This window comes from Anabrus simplex, chromosome 1, assembly GCF_040414725.1.
Source record: "Anabrus simplex isolate iqAnaSimp1 chromosome 1, ASM4041472v1, whole genome shotgun sequence".
NCBI lineage: Eukaryota > Metazoa > Arthropoda > Insecta > Orthoptera > Tettigoniidae > Anabrus > Anabrus simplex.
The window spans coordinates 1515207392-1515226616 of NC_090265.1; the positions used below are offsets into that span (position 1 = coordinate 1515207392).

The 19225-nt window shown below is 38.1% G+C and overlaps 1 protein-coding gene across 3 annotated transcripts in view; it reads left to right on the top strand.

Annotated features, from left to right (window-relative positions):
• The window catches only part of jar (Myosin heavy chain 95F jaguar), a 562711-nt gene that overhangs the window by 506302 nt on the left and 37184 nt on the right, over positions 1–19225 (top strand). For all 3 annotated transcript variants that reach the window (XM_067138002.2, XM_067138003.2, XM_067138005.2), the window contains one exon: positions 14042–14165. In XM_067138002.2, the coding sequence (XP_066994103.2) occupies positions 14042–14165 (124 nt within the window). The remainder of the gene's footprint in view (positions 1–14041; positions 14166–19225) is intronic.

Below are 19225 nucleotides of genomic sequence, written 5' to 3' on the forward strand. Positions count from 1 at the left end.
CCACCAAAACATTTTACCATTAAATATCAAAGTCAGACTTATAAAAACATTAGTTTTTTTTCTTTTTCTTTACGTCGCACCGACACGGATATGTCTTACGGCGACGAAACATTAGTTCTCCCTATATTCTATTACTGTGATGCTGTATTCATTGATGCAATGAAAGAACAAATTAGAAATGAACAAAGTACCATGAATTCCTGCATCATATTTATATTTTCCTTATGCTATGACTCACACGTCACATCTTATTACAGGCAACTTCCCCTCCAGAAATTTGAAGAACTCAGAAAATTTCATGTAGCCATGTTGGTGTTCAGATCACTAACTGAGAGAACTCCCCAGTACCTATTATCAAACTTTACATACCTTATAGACATGACATGGGCTTTTGGGCTTATGCTGTGTCAGGAAAATAAGGTGAAATTCTTTATGTTTTGCAGACAACTTAACTTTTCTCTTTTCACCAACATAATACACACTCTGTTACTACACTTGCCATTCCCTTTAGCAAGTCAGAGGCCTATAATCGCTCTTGCGACAGGAACTAGATTATAGAACTCTGTTCCAAATAACATCTGCAGCAGTAACTCATTAGAGTCTTTCAAGTCTTCTTACAGAAAGTACCTCTTACATGCATAAACCAACGGGGGGAATCTTGATGAGTGAATGATGGGGAGGGGGAGAGAGAAAGAGTGTGTGTGTGTGTGTGTGTGTAATTTATTTAATTTTCATTAAATTAATTTAAACTTAAGTTTACATTCAATTTTATTTAGTAGTTTGACAAGTTATATGTACATATTGGTATAATTGTTACGTTGCATTTATTTTGAAAATATATTACAAATTAATTTCTTTTAAAATATTTAATATTCTGTACAATTTTTCTGTACAATGATGTGGTTAAATGTAAGAGAGGACCCTGAGTCCTAACTTCGCCACTATTGCATCCGGGAGATAGTGGGTTTGAATTCCACTGTTGGCAGCCCTGAAGATGGTTTTCCATGGACCCATTTTCACACCAGGCAAATGCTGTTGCTGTACCTTAATTAAGGCCATGGTCGCTTCCTTCAACTTCTAGGCCTTTCCTATCCCATCGTCGCCATAAGACCTATCTGTGTCAGTGCAACGTAAAGCCACTAGCAAAAAAAAAAAACTTTGACACTGTTAAAGACAAATAAATAAATAAGGATATCAGCGATGGTCTACAATATTTCCACACATACATACTGTACCAGAAAATGCCTGTACTTGTTAGCCTGATGAGCATGAGATGGTACGCAGCGTGTGTATGGCACATCAAATTGGAGTGGGTACAAAGAGTGTGAGGATTTGCTTTGAAACAAGTTCTGAATTTTGAAACTGTTTGTTTATTGTATAAAGTCAAATTCATATTGCCTCAATAGGAAGATGGATTGGGCGTGATGTTTATCCATCTTATGGATGGCGATGTCCAACATTGCTCTGCTACTCCTCCCGTCCTCACTATGGAACAGCTCTTGGCACCATGGGACCATGTACCCTCCAACAAATGCAGCTCTAAATGATCTTGAAGTTTTAGAAGTTCTTGAAAATCTTGAAGGACTAGGAGTTTGGGTCACTGGGTTCACTCACTCAAGATAGTGCAAACCACCCACCCACCCACCCACACGCACATGCACACACACATACACACACACACACACACCTAGAAGTATTGGATGGATTAGTCTGAGTTAAACTCAAAAAAATATTAATGTTTATTAAATTCCACCTATTCAATACATAAAGAGTAATTTCAATTAAGAATTAAAACTTATGAGGTAAATTATAGGGACATGTTTAGCCCTACTTTTAAGGGCATCTTCAGCCGTAATCTCAAACCTGAAAGATGATAAATCAGGATCCTGATTGCTCTTAGTGGTAGTTTTTTTCAGAAAAATTACAAATTATGAATGTGAGGATGATGTTGTAGGTACATGTGCCAAAAAGTGAGTGAGAGGGATGACAGTAGTTAAAATATTCTTATGATAAAGCCTTTATAAAGCCTTACAAACAGTCCTAATTTATATACTTTTATGAATATCCTTGTCTAAAAATGTGGTAATAAGTTGCATATTAGTAGTTCTGTAAGAACACAATTATTGCTGCGTTGTATTGAACCTTGTTTAAAGGTGCACTGCCCTGTATTGGTTGAGGGCGTAAGGAACAAGCTTGGAGCTTAAATGGCTTAATCTTTAGAATAAGATACAGTAAGATTGTGACAGGTGTGTAATCAAGAAAGAACAGCAGAATTGCATTTTTGTCATCAAGAAAGTACAGCAGGATTTCATTTATGTTTGTAATATTTTGTATTGTGAGAAATGAAGAAATAAGAACTCTGGACTCTGCTGGAATTATTTTTTTATGTAACTGAAAGAAAATATTATGTTTGTAATAATTTTTTTTAAATGCAATTTAGGAAAACAGCAAGATATATGGAACTGTAAATGAACATTGCAAGATGCGAGAATTAATTCTGAAGTGATTTTTTTTGTATGTAAATTTCATGTAATTGATCATTTAAATTAATGTCAGCAAGCATGAAGAAAAGACATTTGGGACATTTTAACTTGAGATTTCTTGAGGAATTATTTGAAAATAATTTTTTAAATTCTGTATGCCAAAAATTGTAAACTTGTAATCTGATTGAAATTTTTTTTTGTAAGGTGCTTTAATTTTGAGGCATCCTATACCGCACGTGCGGTTACCGATGTTGAAACAGGTGATGCAATTCCTCTTGCTTCAGCAAGTCAGGAAATGACCATACATGGTGATACAATTGGATTGGCCAAAAGAACGAGCCTTCCAACTGGCGAAAAGTGGAATTTACATCCAATTGGTTGTTTGTGATCTGGCTATTTCTGGTCTTCTGCCGGCTTTGCATGTATGATGCGGGTTCTTGGTGTCTATTCCATCTAACCATCCTCGAGAGTGGTCGCGCTCGAGGGTCCCCACTGGAACCCCTACCCTGATGTTTAAGTTTTACGCCTGTGTTATTTTCAATGTTTTCTGATTTCGTTTGATTTCATTTAATTCCTTTTGTGTTTTGGCATTTTCTTGCTTAATGTAAATTTTAGAGTTTTAAATTTAATGTGTCTGAGTTTGCCCTAGATTCCTATTGTCTGTAATTTCAATTCTTGTACATACATTTGTTTTAAACTATACATTGTAATGCAGCATCACCTTTCTATGTTAAACTGAGTTTTTCACTAAGGTACTTAAGTATGTCTTGATTTTGGTTTCGTGGAACTGTATTTTGTTAAAGTCTTTTAAACATCATTGGTTTGTGAGTTAAGTATCAGTTGCGATGTCATTTAACTTGTTTCTTGTAAATTTTCATTTGTTATTTTCAATATATTTAGTCAAGGGTGGATGATCGTAAACCTTTTCTCCCCCATAATGTCATACCTTCCCATGGACCTCAATAGGTATCCTGCACCTTCCACAATCCTTCTTAGTTGTCATTATTAGGCCTGTAAGTGTTCCTTCGCATATGGTTTGATTTTGCGTATTTATTATCTACCGTCGTATTTCCAAGTTTTGATGTATAACCCCTGCTTCTGTGTCATTTTACGATTCCCCTGTTCTGATTACTAAGTGCCAGTATTATTATTCCCGAGTTCAGTTTTATTACTATTGCATTATTATTATTATTATTATTATTATTATTATTATTTGAAACGAAACCCTACAACCTGTTTTCCAGTCAGTGACCGGGTCAGGGATGTAATGAATGAATCATATATAGGCTATTATTACGATGGGGTCGCCACTCCCAAAGTGATATATTAATGAATGATAGATGCTACGAAATGAGAATGGAGAGTGTTGCTGGAATGAAAGATGACAGGGAAAACCGGAGTACCCGGAGAAAAACCTGTCCTGCCTCTGCTTTGTCCAGCACAAATCTCACATGGAGTGACCGGGATTTGAACCACGGTATCCAGCGGTGAGAGGCCTACGCGCTGCTATCTGAGCCACGGAGGGTCTTTATTATCATTATTTATTATTTGTATAATTATCTCGACTACGGTTACATTGAAAATTAATTCTCGCACCTTGCCATGTTCATTTACAGTTCCATATATCTTGCTGTTTCCCTAAATTACATTTTTAAAAATTATTACAAACATAATATTTTATTTCAGTTACATAAAAAATAATTCCAGCAGAGTCCAGAGTTCTTATTTCTTCATTTCTCACAACACAAAATATTACAAACAAAAACAAAATCCTGCTGTCCTTTCTTGATGACAAAAATGCAATTCTGCTGTTCTTTCTTGATGACACACCTGTCACAAGATACAAAGTTGAAAACTAGAATAGTGGCTGGAATTGATAAGGTTTTGGGGGATATACTAAAGACAATGGCTTGGGATATAGTACCAAATTTGAAGTACTTATTTGATTATTGTTTGCATGAAGGAGCTATACCAAATGAATGGAGAGTTGCTATAGTAGCCCCTGTGTATAAAAGAAAGCGTGATAGACATAAAGCTGAAAATAACAGGCCAGTCAGTTTGACATGCATTGCATGTAAATGGGAAAGCGTTCTTTCTGATTATATTAAACATGTTTGTGAAATCGATAACTGGTTTGATAGGAGGCAGTTTGGGTTTAGGAAAGGTTATTCTACTGAAGCTCAACTTGTAGTATTCCAGCAAGATATAGCAGGTATCCTGGATTCAGGAGGTCAAATGGACTGTATCGCAATTGATACATCTAAGGCATTTGATAGGATAGATCATGGGAGACTACTGCCAAAAATGAGTGCAATTGCACTTGAAAAGCCAGAATGGGTGGCTATATTTCTAGAAAATATAACTCAGAGAATTAGAGTAGGCAAAGCTTTATCTGACCCTGTAATAATTAAGAGGGTAATTCCTCAAGGTAGTATTATTGGATCTTTATGTTTTCTTATATACATCAGTGATATGTGTAAAGAAGTGGAATCAGAGATAAGGCTTTTTGCAGATGATGTTATTCTGTACAGTGTAATAAATAATTTACAAGATTGTGAGCAACTGCAAAATCACTTCGATAATGTTGTGAGATGGACATTAGGCAATGGTATGATGATAAACGGGGTTGAAAGTCAGGTTGTGAGTTTCACAAATGGGAAAAGTCCTCCCAGTTTTAATTACTGCATTGATGGGGTGAAAGTTCATTTTGGGGATCATTGTAAGTACCTAGGTGTTAATATAAGGAACGATCTCTATTGGGGTAATCACATAAATATGATTGTGAATAAAGGGTACAGATCTCTGCACATAGTTATGAGGATATTTAGGAGTTGTAGTAAGGATGTAAAGAAGAGGGCATATAAGTCTCTGGTAAGACCCCAACTAGAGTATGGTTCCATTGTATGGGACCCTCACCAGGAGTACTTGATTCGAGAACTGGACAAAATCTAAAGGAAAGCAGCTCAATTTGTTCTGGGTGATTTCCGACAAAAGAGTAGCATTACAAAAATGTTGCAAAGTTTGGGCTGGGAAGACTTAGGCGAAAAGAGAAGAGCTGTCATAGGTAATTTTTTTTACTTCTTTAGTATTAGTCACCTCCTCTATCTGGACATAATCCTTGTAACCAACAATCTTTACATACTGCTGACTGAATACTTCTTCCTTTTGAAGATCCTCACATACACACTCCCCTTGTTCATTAATTATTCCTGGAATGTCCTTCTTGGAACCTGTTTCTGCCTTAAAGTACCTATACACACTCTTCCATTTATCACTAAAATTAGTGTGGCCACCAATTATGCTTGCCATCATGTTATCCTTAGCTGACTTCTTTGCTAGATTCAATTTCCTAGTAAGTTCCTTCAATTTATCCTTTCTTCCACAGCCATTTCTAACTCTATTTATTTCCAACCTGCACCTCCTTCTTAGTTTCTTTACTTCCCTGTTATAATATAGTGGATTTTTACCATTCCTTACCACCTTTAAAGGTATAAACCTATTTTCACATTCCTCAACAATTGCTTTAAACCCATCCCAGAGTCTGTTTAAATTTTTATTTACCGTTTTCCACCGATCATAGTTGCTTATTAAAAACTCCCTCATGCCTGTTTTATCAGCCATATGGTAGTGCCTAACAGTCCTAATTTTAATCTCTTCCTTTCTTTCACATTTATTTTTAATTACCACAAAAAGAGCTTCGTGATCACTAATACTATCTATTACTTCGGTTTCTCTATAGAGCTCATCTGGTTTTACCAGCACCACATCCAGAATATTCTTCCCTCTATTTGGTTCCATCACTTTCTGAATCAGGTGCCCTTCCCATATTAACTTATTTGCCATTTGTTGGTTATGCTTCCTGTCGTTCGCATTACCTTCCCAATTGACATTTGGTAAATTGAGATCACCCGCTACGATCACATTCCTTTCCTTATCGTTTCCCACATAGCTGATTATATTATCAAATAATTCTGAATCAGCATCTGTGCTACCCTTTCCTGGTCTGTACACTCCAAAGACATCTAGTTATCTTTAGAAATGAGCCTTACACCTAGAATTTTGTGCATGTCATCTTTAACTTTTTCATAGCTTACAATTTCTTCTTTCATGAGAATGAATACTCCCCCTCCTACCTTTCCTATCCTATCTCTATGATACACCCTCCAGTTCCGTGAGAAAATTTCTGCATCCATTATATCATTTCTCAGCCATGATTCAACTCCTATTACAATATCTGGTAAGTTAAGTTACTTAATTCTATTCCTTTCTTTACAATACTTCTACAGTTGAGCACTTACAGTTTTATGTCATCCCTACTTGATTTCCAGTTCCCTGTTCCCTTAACACCGCTGCCTAGCGCACCCTGTTTCCCTGAATGTACCTCCCTATAACCCTTCTAAATAAATTTCCTAACTTATATGTACTACTGCGGTTTAAGTGAAGGCCATCTGAGCACAGATCCCTATCTCCTACCCCCCCATTAGGATCTAGAAATTTCACTCCTGTTTCCCACATACCCACTCCATAGTCTCATTTAAATCCCCAGTCACCTTCCAGTCAGTATCCTTTCTACACAGTATTCCACTGATAACAATCTCCGCTTCCTTAAACTTCATCCGTGCTGCATTTACCAGATCCCACACATCCCCAACTATGTTGGTACTTATACCTGCTTGTCCTACGTTGTTAGTACCAACGTGAAACACTACCACCTTCTCTTTTTCCTCCTCCTTCTCTTCTACTTTCTTCAACATCTGCCTTAACCTAATTCCTGGATAACACTCTACCCTGCAACCCTTTCCTCCGCACACTTTCCCGACATGTCAAACGATAGAATCCCCCATGACCAGAGCCTCAACCCTACCCACCTCATTTGATCCCCTCCCCTCCTGGTCAGTCCTATCTTTCCTGACAGCTGCAGAAGCTACTTCCTCCTCCCTTTTCTCCATCCCATGACCCTGTTCCACCTGTCTTTTCCTATCCACTACTCCACATTTCCCTTTCCTACCTCTTCCCTTTCTCCTACTTCCAAACTTCTCGGCAACAGTTCCCTGTTCCTTATCTTCCCTCGGTTGTTCTACCTGCAGTGACTCGTACCGATTTCTTACCGACACCTGTCCTGAATTTTGATCCTGAATGGAGCCCTTAGCCTGCAATCTCCTTCCCCTTAAAACATTAGACCACCTGTCTTCCACAATTCCCCTCTATTCCACCTACTGTATCCTGTACATTGTTTGGAGGCCTACTTTCCTTCCTGTCCTCTGAGAGTATCCTAATTATCTCCCTCAAGCTCTCCAACTCCTCTCTCAAACTCCTTAATGCCTGGCAACACCCACAGTTCCTACACTCGCACTGCTTAGGCATTTTTTCGTAAATAATGAAAAGAAAAGGAAAAATAAGATAACTTATTCTGTGCAAAATAAAAATGAAAGGAAAGAAATATTGTCTAGTTTAGTTCACAAATAACACACAACAGTAAGTTATTTAATATAGGCTACTACTACACTACAATACTACTTAATTGTACTATTTTTATTCCTACAACACGCTAACACAATGAAAATTGCTGTTAATTACTGGAAACAGAGAATAATACACAAGAATTACACAATTCTTAACTTCAGTTAAGTCTACCCTAATTACAACAACAGAATTTTAGTAAGAGAGTTACTACAGATACCACAGAAATGGTACTATACTATACAAATATTTCACAGTAATAGAATAAATACACTTCTTTCTAATAAGATGCTATAATACACTACAATAATTTTAAACTATGTTCAGACTAAGTACAGATACTACAATACACTACAATAATTTTAAACTATGTTCAGACGTATTCTAATTACAACAGGTTATTACCAAGCAAAAACAGAAAAGAAAATTACCATTAAAGTTCGAAATTCGCAAAACTACTCAAAATTATAGAATAGGCACTCTAATGTCAATGGAACAAACACAAACTCTTCTTTAAGGTAAATAAACTGGTCATTGACTTGGAGAAAATTAAGAAATTTTCTTTCATGCGACCAAATGTCAACGGAATCAAACCCGCATTCTTCCTAACATAAGTTTAGACTTGTCATAGATTGCAAGATTGTTCACACGAAACAAATAGTTAACTTGTGCTTTTTAGTGATGGAAGAAGAAAGCACAACAATTTGTAAAGTTCTAGGATTGCTTTGAATTTATTTACGAGTTTTATTCAGAATACTGCTATGACACTATAAATGGCAGTTACTTCACTTTGGTAGAAGAAGTTAAATGCTTTACATGTGAATTTAGTTCCGTTCACATGCACTGTTATGCAGACATATGACAAGAAGTTTGCACTATAAGGGTGCTGTTAGCACAGGAGTGAAATTGTCCCATTCACTCACACTATCATGTTTATGTTCAAACACAAATAATAATACTGGTAAGACTTTATAATAACTTGATTGGGAAAATTAGTTTCATTCACTGATAAATCTAGGTTAATTTAAAGATTATAAAGTCTCATGAAGCACTGGTTTGACAGAAGGCAGTTTTAGGTTTAGGAAAGCTTATTCCAGTAAAACTTGGCATGTAGGATTCCAGCAAGATATAGCAGATATTTTAGATTCAGGAGGTCAAATGGTTTGTACTGCTATTGAACTATGCAAGGCTTTTGGTAGGGTAGATCATGGGAGATTACTGGCAAAAATGAGGGCTATTAGACAAGACAAAAGAGTGGTTGAATGGGTGGCTACATTTCTAAAAATAGAACTCAGTTAGTTAGAGAAGGTGAAGCGTTATCTGATCCTGTAGTGATTAAGAGGGGGGGGTCCCGCAGGGCAGTATTTTTGGACCTTTATGTTTTCTTTTGTATATAAATGATATGAGTAAATAACTGGAATCACAGATAAGGCTATTTGCGGATGATGTTATACTGTATAGAGTAGTAAATGAGTTGCAGGATTGTGGGCGACTGCAGTGGGACTTAAACTGTGTGAGAAGGATAGCAGATGATGGTATGAATGAAAATGGGATAAGTCAACTTTTAAGTTTCACCAAGAGGAGAAGTCCTCTCATTTTTTAGTATTGCATTGATAGTGTGATATTACCTCATGGGGAACACTGTAAGTACTCAGGTGTTAATATAAGGAATGATCTTCATTGGGAAAATCATATTTACGAGGTCATTAAGAAAGGTTACAGATCTCTTCACATGGTTATAAGAGTATTTATGGGTTGTAGTAAGGATGTAAAGGAGAGGGTGTATAAGTCTTGGTAAGACCATAGTTAGAGTATAGCTCCAGTATATGGGACCCTCACCAGGACTACCTGAACAGGAAAAAGTTCAAAGGAAAGGAGCAAGGTTTTGGTTGATTTCTGAGAAAGGAATAGTGTTACGAGAATATTGCAAACTTTGGGCTGGGAAGAATTGGGAGTAAGGAGTAGAGATGCTCGACTATGTGGTATGTTTATATCAAGAATATTATAGGAATATTTATTGAACCACCTATTCAATACATTCCACAATTTATGTGGTTAGAATTTTACATAGTACTACAGAGTTCTAAGGTTTTAGTTTTGCCCTTTGTTGTTTTGCAATTGGCTTTACGTCGCGCCGACACAGATAGGTCTTACGGCGACGATCGGACAGGAAAGGGCTAGTACTGGGAAGGAAGCGGCCGTGGCCTTAATTAAGGTATAGCTCCAGCATTTGCCTGGTGTGAAAATGGGAAACCATGGGAAAACATCTTCGGGGCTGCCGACAGTGGGGTTCGAACCCATTGTCTCCCGAATACTGGATACTGGCCGCACTTAAGCGACTGCAGCTATCGAGCTCGGTGCCTTTTGTTTAATAGGCATCATCAGCCTAACTCAATCTTAAAACAATTAGTTGTGGAGCCTATCTATTCTTACTGTACAATGTGATATTAGACTATTAGTATTGTAATGCTGTGGTGTCTTAAAACTAGCAAAACACAACATATAGACAGACTGTGAACTTGTTTAAAAGTATTGATAAATAACAATCTAAAATTATCACTTAGTCAGTCTTAAAAACATGTGTCTGAAACTAAAATGGATCTTCTTCATTTTATAGACTATTCAACTTGTGTGGCCTATGTGTCGTCTTCATCATCATTTCATCCTCATCACGATGCGCAGTTCACCTACGGACGTCAAATCAAAAGACCTGTACCTGGCGAGCCGAAGTCCTTGGACACATCCCGGCACTAAAAGCCATACACCATTTCATTTTTTCAGTGTCTGTCTATATTTTTAGATGTATTAATAGTTTTATGACACCACAGTGTTACAATACTAATAGTCTAATAGATAATTCTATTCGGAATTGCTAGGCGGGCAATAATTCCATTGTGGAGATTTATCTCCCGTATGCAGTTATCAGACTGTGCCTCTTATAATGGGCTTCTGATAAGTTCACCTGCATACACCCCAGCGTCAGTGGGTAGGGTCTGACACATCCCACTCTGATGAGTCTAGTGTCAGACCTAAGACGAAACGCTGGTTGATAGAGCAAACGCCTGAAAAGCCTTACATCTGATCTAATAGATAACCTTCACAACTAAGATTGAGTTAGGCTGATGATGCCCATTAAACAAAGAGCGAAACATGTACCTTAGAAATCTGTAGTACTATATAAAATTCTAACCACATCTTTTTTTTTTTTTGTTTTTTAGCTGCTTTACGTTGCACCGACACAGATAGGTCTTATGGCGACGATAGGACAGGGAAGGGCTAGGAGTGGAAAGGAAGCGGCCGTGGCCTTAATTAAGGTACAGCCCCAGCATTTGCTTGGTGTGAAAATGGGAAACCACGGAAAACCATTTTCAGGGCTGCCGACAGTGGGGTTCGAACCTACTATCTCCCGAATACTGGATACTGGCCGCACTTAAGCCACTGCAGCTATCGAGCTCGGTCTAACCACATCAGTTGTGGAATGTATTGAATAGGTGGTTCAATAAATATTCCTATAATATTCTTGATATAAATGTCACTTTCAGTATAGAACAATTATGAGAATAATAACTTGTCATATGGTATGTTTCGAGTTGTCAGTAGAGAGTTGGCATGGAATGATATAAGTGGACAATAAAGCTTGAGTGAAGCTTTTAAAAGTAGGGAAGATCATAGTATGAAGATAAAGTTGGAATTCAAAAAAACAAATTGGGGCTAATATTCATTTATAGTACAAGGAGTAAGGGATTGGAATAAATTATCCAGGAAAATATTCAATAAATATCCAAGTTCATTGAAAATGCTTAAGGAAAAGCTGTTAGCAAATCTGCTACCTGAGCGAGAGCCCTAAATGCAGATCATTAATGGTCAGTCGGTTTGATGTATCCACAAAGACACACACAAAATGCTATCAATTGGTACACTTATTTATTTAGAACTAATTATTTACACATTAACATGCATAACCTTAATCACTGCCATCACAAACAAAACACTACTATTGAAAACATCAACAAACCACCATTCTTAATAACTACCTATCACTAAGCACATGGAGACTGCAACCTTGAAACAGTTGACTGCTTACATTAGCTTGTTGGCTGTAAACACAACACAACAATGGAACACAAGTATGAAGAGGGGAGCTTTCGCACTTCACTAAATCTACTATCAACGCCGACACTTTAAAACACAACAATTTGTAACTCTACATTAAGATGTCTTAATTCTAAATAAGTATGTTAACAGCACAGTAGTGGACTGAGTGAATAAGCATGTGCATTTATCAAGAATAATGTCTTAGCATGCCAGCAACCATATTAGACTGTTACAGCCTCTTTCTCAAGCACACTCTACAACCACATTTTATTAATGTATTTTAGTACTGGCCATGAGCAATTAATGGAAATAATGTTTTACCAATTCAACACCAAGATATCTTTAAATTAAAACAAGTGTGGCTAAAGAATGCATGAACATTTTAGATTTGAGAACTAATATACTGAAGCATATTTTAACATCATAGAATATCATTTAACAAACTACTTGTGATTTATGATTTATGATTGGATTATGAAATGTTTTAGGATTGTACATAGTTATTATTAACAGGTTCTTCAGCAGCTGAAGATGACCTGAATATGAGGTCAAAACCCGTACTATGAAATTATTGTAATACTGAGTGTTTTTAAATGCTTATAGAATAAAGTATTGATTAGGTGGAAAGTTCCCTTCTTTATATTTGTGTATATTATAAGCATCAGTACAGACCGTGAAGCTAATAGATTATAATAACTCCTGTTCACCATCAAGACCGTCTCTTTATATTGGTTGCCTAGCAAGGCTTCTAGAAGCATATTTCATAACATATCTTCTAGTAATTTCTAGAGTGCCTAAGGCCTAGAGATAATGTAAAGAATATTCTACATAGTTCTCATCTTACTTAGTGATATTCTGGATATTACTATGTGTTGCATAATACTGTAGTGGATTACACATCATATATACAAGTAATAATAAATTATATACTATTAATATAACCTCACAAATAATGAAATCGTAAATAATAATTATATTAATACTAATAAGTGGATGTACATCCCAAGTCATACTAATAATAATAATAATAATAATAATAATAATAATAATAATAATAATAATAATAATAATAATAATAATAATTTGAGCTCGATACTTGCATTATTTACCCATGGGTTAAAGGATATTGTTTTCAAGTTATATCAGTATTACACCTGCGTCTGGTTGGTTGGTCTGTTGGTCGGTTGGTTGGTTGCTCTTTCTGATCCCAACTCCATGTGAAGGGATGTATTCACTATTGCATGTTTCTGCAGTGACTGGTAGTGTGATGTGTAAGTGAAGATGTTATGATAAATACAAACACCCAGATCTCTAGCTAGAGGATTTAACCAGGCAAGGCTAAAATCTCCAACCCAGCTGGGAATCAAATTCAAGGCTCTCTGAACTGAAGGCCACTACTATGACCATTCAGCCAAGCAGCTGGACTGATAAGGCAAGTACAGTATATGATAAGAAAAATGAATAAATGTAATACAGAATAAAAAGGGTTTATATAGGTGATAAAAGACAAGAAACATAGGACAAACCCAGATGTAAAAGTAACAGAAATGGGACAAACTAGTATACGACTAGGAATCACCAAAGGTATGAGATGAATATCAAAAGGATAAACACAACACAAAACTTTTAAGATGCTTATCTCAGAATCACCCTTTGAGACTCATCCCCATCAGTATTATCAGTTTTCAATTCAGGAGTGTCTAATGTGTGCCACACTTCAGAACAATAGAATATATTTCCTCCAAACTTAGTACAGTTCAAGTCCACCCTAAACTTCTTCCTACTTTGTGATTAATCCAATATATCATATTTCATGTTTCAGTAATTTAAATAACAAGTAAAGTTGGGAAAATGTTTCTGTTGTGCAAAAATATTGGTATTTCTAACTTGAACCAGAACCCACTAATTATTAGTGTTTAACTCCATCTTCTAAGACATTATTTCACATGAAGAAAGAAGATGTTTATATAATTTTTATATTTTTTAATTTTTTTTCTTTACAGGCTTGCAAGGTGGAATTCCACAGACGACTGAAGGTTTATCATGCATGGAAGGCAAAGAACAAGAAACGGAATTTCACTCTTGACGAGAATGAACGGGCCCCTCGTTCTATCATGGATGCTGCGGGTAATCCTTTAAAAATTTAGAGTTTCTTATATTTTCATCATTACTGAGTGAGTTGGCCATGTGGTTAGGTATGCGCAGTTGTGAGCTTGCATTCAGAAGATAGTGGGTTTGAACTCCACTGTCGACAGCCTTGAAGATAGTATTCCATGGTTTCCCATTTTCACACCAGGCAAATGCTGGGGCTGTAGCTTAATTAAGCCCATGACTGCTTCCTTCCCACTCCTAGACCTTTCCTATCCCATCGTCACTATAAGACCTATCTGTGTCAGTGCGACATACAGCAACTTACAAGTAATAAATCTCATTGTAGACCGTATTGGACATCAGATATGAACATTAAAACAAGAATAATAGTTAACACCACCTTTCCAATCTTATCTTTCCTATATTTAGGAAATAAACATTACAACAGGCGTTGTAAGATGGGACATGTTTCGCTTAACAGTTGTAAGCATCATCAGCCAAAAATAAATCTTAGCCTAAAGTTAGGTCAGGGCCCTGAACCTAGTGTCCTTAACATATATGGCACCCTAAGAATCAACATTTATATTTATAAAATGAAAATAGGCTTAAAACTAGTGTGAAAAAACATGGAATGTTACAACATGGCTAAGAGAAAAAACACAATCGAGTTGAGACAGACAATAAGAACAGAAAGTAGGCTACAATACAGAGCTGGTAATGAAATAATTAAAATCATTAGGATATCATTGTTACCAGTCAGTCAATCAGAATGTTCAAACATAAAAACAAGAGTGAAAATATATAAGTGTGTTCATCATGGCTGAGTTAGAAAAAACACATCATTCAAATTATGTCCGTGAGAACAACAGCCCATTAATTGAACAAGTCCCCAATTTACTCAATAATCTTAATATAAATCACAACAATTTCACAAAAATCTTCAATTATAAACCTTTAAATACCCCTTCAGTCGTCATAACAGATTCCACCTTACCCCCTCCCCATAATACAGTTCCGCCGCCAGCTTCCAGCACTCTCATTGTTGCGCCTACCCCTCCCGTCCCAACTTACTCTTTGCCTAGGCAAGCAAACAGATACAACACACACAGCAACGGGCATAAATTTAACAGACCCCCTTGAACGGCTAATGTCTCCGCTCAACGCTCATCCAACATAAGAGGTAAGCAATCTTAGTCTCCCATTCTGAACACCCTATTTTCAAGGCCCCAGTACATCTTTTTCCTTTTTCCATTTTCAAATTTCAGTGCACGCACTTGGCATCTTATTTTTTCCGTTTTGGTCTTGAACTCCCAGCAAAAATGAAGCAGCTTCAGGCGTGATCAATCCTGTTTGAAGTGTTACTACTCCATGTCTGCTACAACATATGACTTCTCTCGCCTGTTCTCACGTATCTATACAAGAGTGGGATTTACTTATTTCTTCACTTAAAAGAATATAACCATCATGTTTTGTTATATATGAACATTCTTATTAACTGACTGGCAGCCATGAGTTTGATATTACACTGCCAGCTCTGTGTTGTACCTTATGTTTTTAACCTCTGGCAACACGATTACGTGTTTTTTCTAACTCAGCCATGATGAACACTCTTATATATTTTCACTCTTGTTTTTATGTTTGAACATTCTGATTGACTGACTGGTAACAATGATATCCTAATGATTTTAATTATTTCACTATCAGCTCTGTATTGTAGCCTACTTTCTGTTCTTATCCTCTGTCTCAACTCGATTGTGTTTTTTCTCTTAGCCATGTTGTAACATTCCATGTTTTTTCACACTAGTTTTAAGCCTATTTTCATTTTATAAATATAAATGTTGATTCTTAGGGTGCCATATATGTTAAGGACACTAGGTTCAGGGCCCTGACCTAACTTTAGGCTAAGATTTATTTTTGGCTGATGATGCTTACAACTGTTAAGCGAAACATGTCCCATCTTACAACGCCTGTTGTAATGTTTATTTCCTAAATATAGGAAAGATAAGTATTGGAAAGGTGGTGTTAACTATTATTCTTGTTTTAATGTTCATACAGCAACTTGTAAAAAATAAATAATCTTTCACCATTCATGCAACAGATGAGTGTTTTATTAGACAATCATTGCCTGCTTGTTATTCATTGACGATTAGCCAAAGAGCCGGCTAGGTACTCACATTAAAGTTTCCTTTGTAATAATAATAATAATAATAATAATAATAATAATAATAATAATAATAATAATAATAATACAGCTTTGCTGCAGTACGGCAGGGCTCTACTGCAGTTGACCGTCTATCCTTCGTGGGACCTGCAGCTCTCTGTCTTCTCTTTCATCATTCTTCGGATCTGCTTCTCCGCCTGCTGTCGCCTATGCTGTCATCGGATTTTCTACTCTTCATCTACGCCCACATCGCTTGGCATCTCCTACACCGCCATCGTCATTTCTATTTCTCATCGCCGTTTCATCAGCAGCCACTCTAATCCTTCGGATTTCTTCGGGTGGGTGGAATATGTAACGTGTTCAAATCGCTTACCTTATTTTTCATCTATGCTAAAACCCAACGCATCGTTTCGCGACACGAACTGTCTGCCTTCATGCCTGCCACTTGACTGTCTGGACTGTTTCATCGCTCCACGCGAAGCCCTGTGACGTCATCGCTTCTCGCATGTTCTACGGCGACCTTGGTTCCGTATATATACGGGCTGCGTGTGCTTGTTCGATGTTCAGGTGTGGATCAAATGTTGTGATAGGCAGTGGAAGCTCTGGAAGTGTGCGCGGCTGGGCCATGTACATACTGGTTTTAAAAAATTTCTCCGTTCAACCTACTGGGTGAGCAGACTTCATATTTTTTTTTTCTCATATGAACATTCATTCTATTTTGCCTTTTTCTTTGGTTTGTTAATTGGAATCCGAACTTTAGTCGTTTTTTTTTAAGGGCATTACGAAATTGTCACTCTGGTAAAATTCTAACTCCGAACTTGAGAGAGAAAAGTGAATCGAGAATGTGGGCTGGACTCGCGATGTGTGATGTGTGAACTTTGCCTTCCATTTATGTAATTTGGGAACTCTGTCTCCTTGTCCCTCCTGATTTTTCTTCTTTCTTCGCCTCATTGCCCTCCTTTTACCTTTCCCTTCCTTTATTATTTTGTTCTTTGTTTACCTTTGTCATTTATGATGGTGTATCGCGGTCTGCTAACCCTTTTATGATCTATCTACACTAGGTAGCTTCGATGTTCATATGTTTTCCAATATAGTCTAAGCTGAAACACGAATCTGGGGGATTGTAGTAGTATCTTGTAAAGTACACCCTTTTTGGTATTGTAACCTCTCTTCAATTAAAATTACTGCCAATTGTTTTTTAACTATCTTATTCTGGTTCATCAAATGGGCCTCTTATGGGAACTTGTATGTAAACGAGAACATTGATTTGCTCAGGTTTAACCTATTCACTCGAATTTGTACGAGTCAAGATATGTGTAATACACGGGGCATTTACCCCTTGGTTGTACCTCAAAAACAGTTGTAATTCTCGGGGTTTTTATCCCTTGTTGTAACCAAAGATAATGTTGATTTCTTTTTTTTTTTATGGGTCATTTTTACCCTTTGTTGTAATTGCGTGTGCCTATCTAAACTAGATTATTGACCATTGTAATAGTCCCTCGTGATCTGTTTTATGTATATTATTCTGGATCTATATCTTGTTATTTTGAAAACTTTATTCAATATACACTGACTGACAGAGCAAATGCAACACCAAGAAGGAGTGGTTCGAAAGGGATGAAAGTTGGGGAAAAAACAGAGACGGCACGGACGAATAATTGATGTTTATTTCAAACCGATATGCAGGTTACACAATGCGCACGGCATCGACTCAGTGGGATGTAGGACCACCGCGAGCGGCGATGCACGCAGAAACACGTCGAGGTACAGAGTCAATAAGAGTGCGGATGGTGTCCTGAGGGATGGTTCTCCATTCTCTGTCAACCATTTGCCACAGTTGGTCGTCCGTACGAGGCTGGGGCAGAGTTTGCAAACGGCGTCCAATGAGATCCCACACGTGTTCGATTGGTGAGAGATCCGGAGAGTACGCTGGCCACGGAAGCATCTGTACACCTCGTAGAGCCTGTTGGGAGATGCGAGCAGTGTGTGGGCGGGCATTATCCTGCTGAAACAGAGCATTGGGCAGCCCCTGAAGGTACGGGAGTGCCACCGGCCGCAGCACATGCTGCACGTAGCGGTGGGCATTTAACGTGCCTTGAATACGCACTAGAGGTGACGTGGAATCATACGCAATAGCGCCCCAAACCATGATGCCGCGTTGTCTAGCGGTAGGGCGCTCCACAGTTACTGCCGGATTTGACCTTTCTCCACGCCGATGCCACACTCGTCTGCGGTGACTATCACTGACAGAACAGAAGCGTGACTCATCGGAGAACACGACGTTCCGCCATTCCCTCATCCAAGTCGCTCTAGCCCGGCACCATGCCAGGCGTGCACGTCTATGCTGTGGAGTCAATGGTAGTCTTCTGAGCGGACGCCGGGAGTGCAGGCCTCCTTCAACCAATCGACGGGAAATTGTTCTGGTCGATATTGGAACAGCCAGGGTGTCTTGCACATGCTGAAGAATGGCGGTTGACGTGGCGTGCGGGGCTGCCACCGCTTGGCGGCGGATGCGCCGATCCTCGCGTGCTGACGTCACTCGGGCTGCGCCTGGACCCCTCGCACGTGCCACATGTCCCTGCGCCAACCATCTTCGCCACAGGCGCTGCACCGTGGACACATCCCTATGGGTATCGGCTGCGATTTGACGAAGCGACCAACCTGCCCTTCTCAGCCCGATCACCATACCCCTCGTAAAGTCGTCTGTCTGCTGGAAATGCCTCCGTTGACGGCGGCCTGGCATTCTTAGCTATACACGTGTCCTGTGGCACACGACAACACGTTCTACAATGACTGTCGGCTGAGAAATCACGGTACGAAGTGGGCCATTCGCCAATGCCGTGTCCCATTTATCGTTCGCTACGTGCGCAGCACAGCGGCGCATTTCACATCATGAGCATACCTCAGTGACGTCAGTCTACCCTGCAATTGGCAT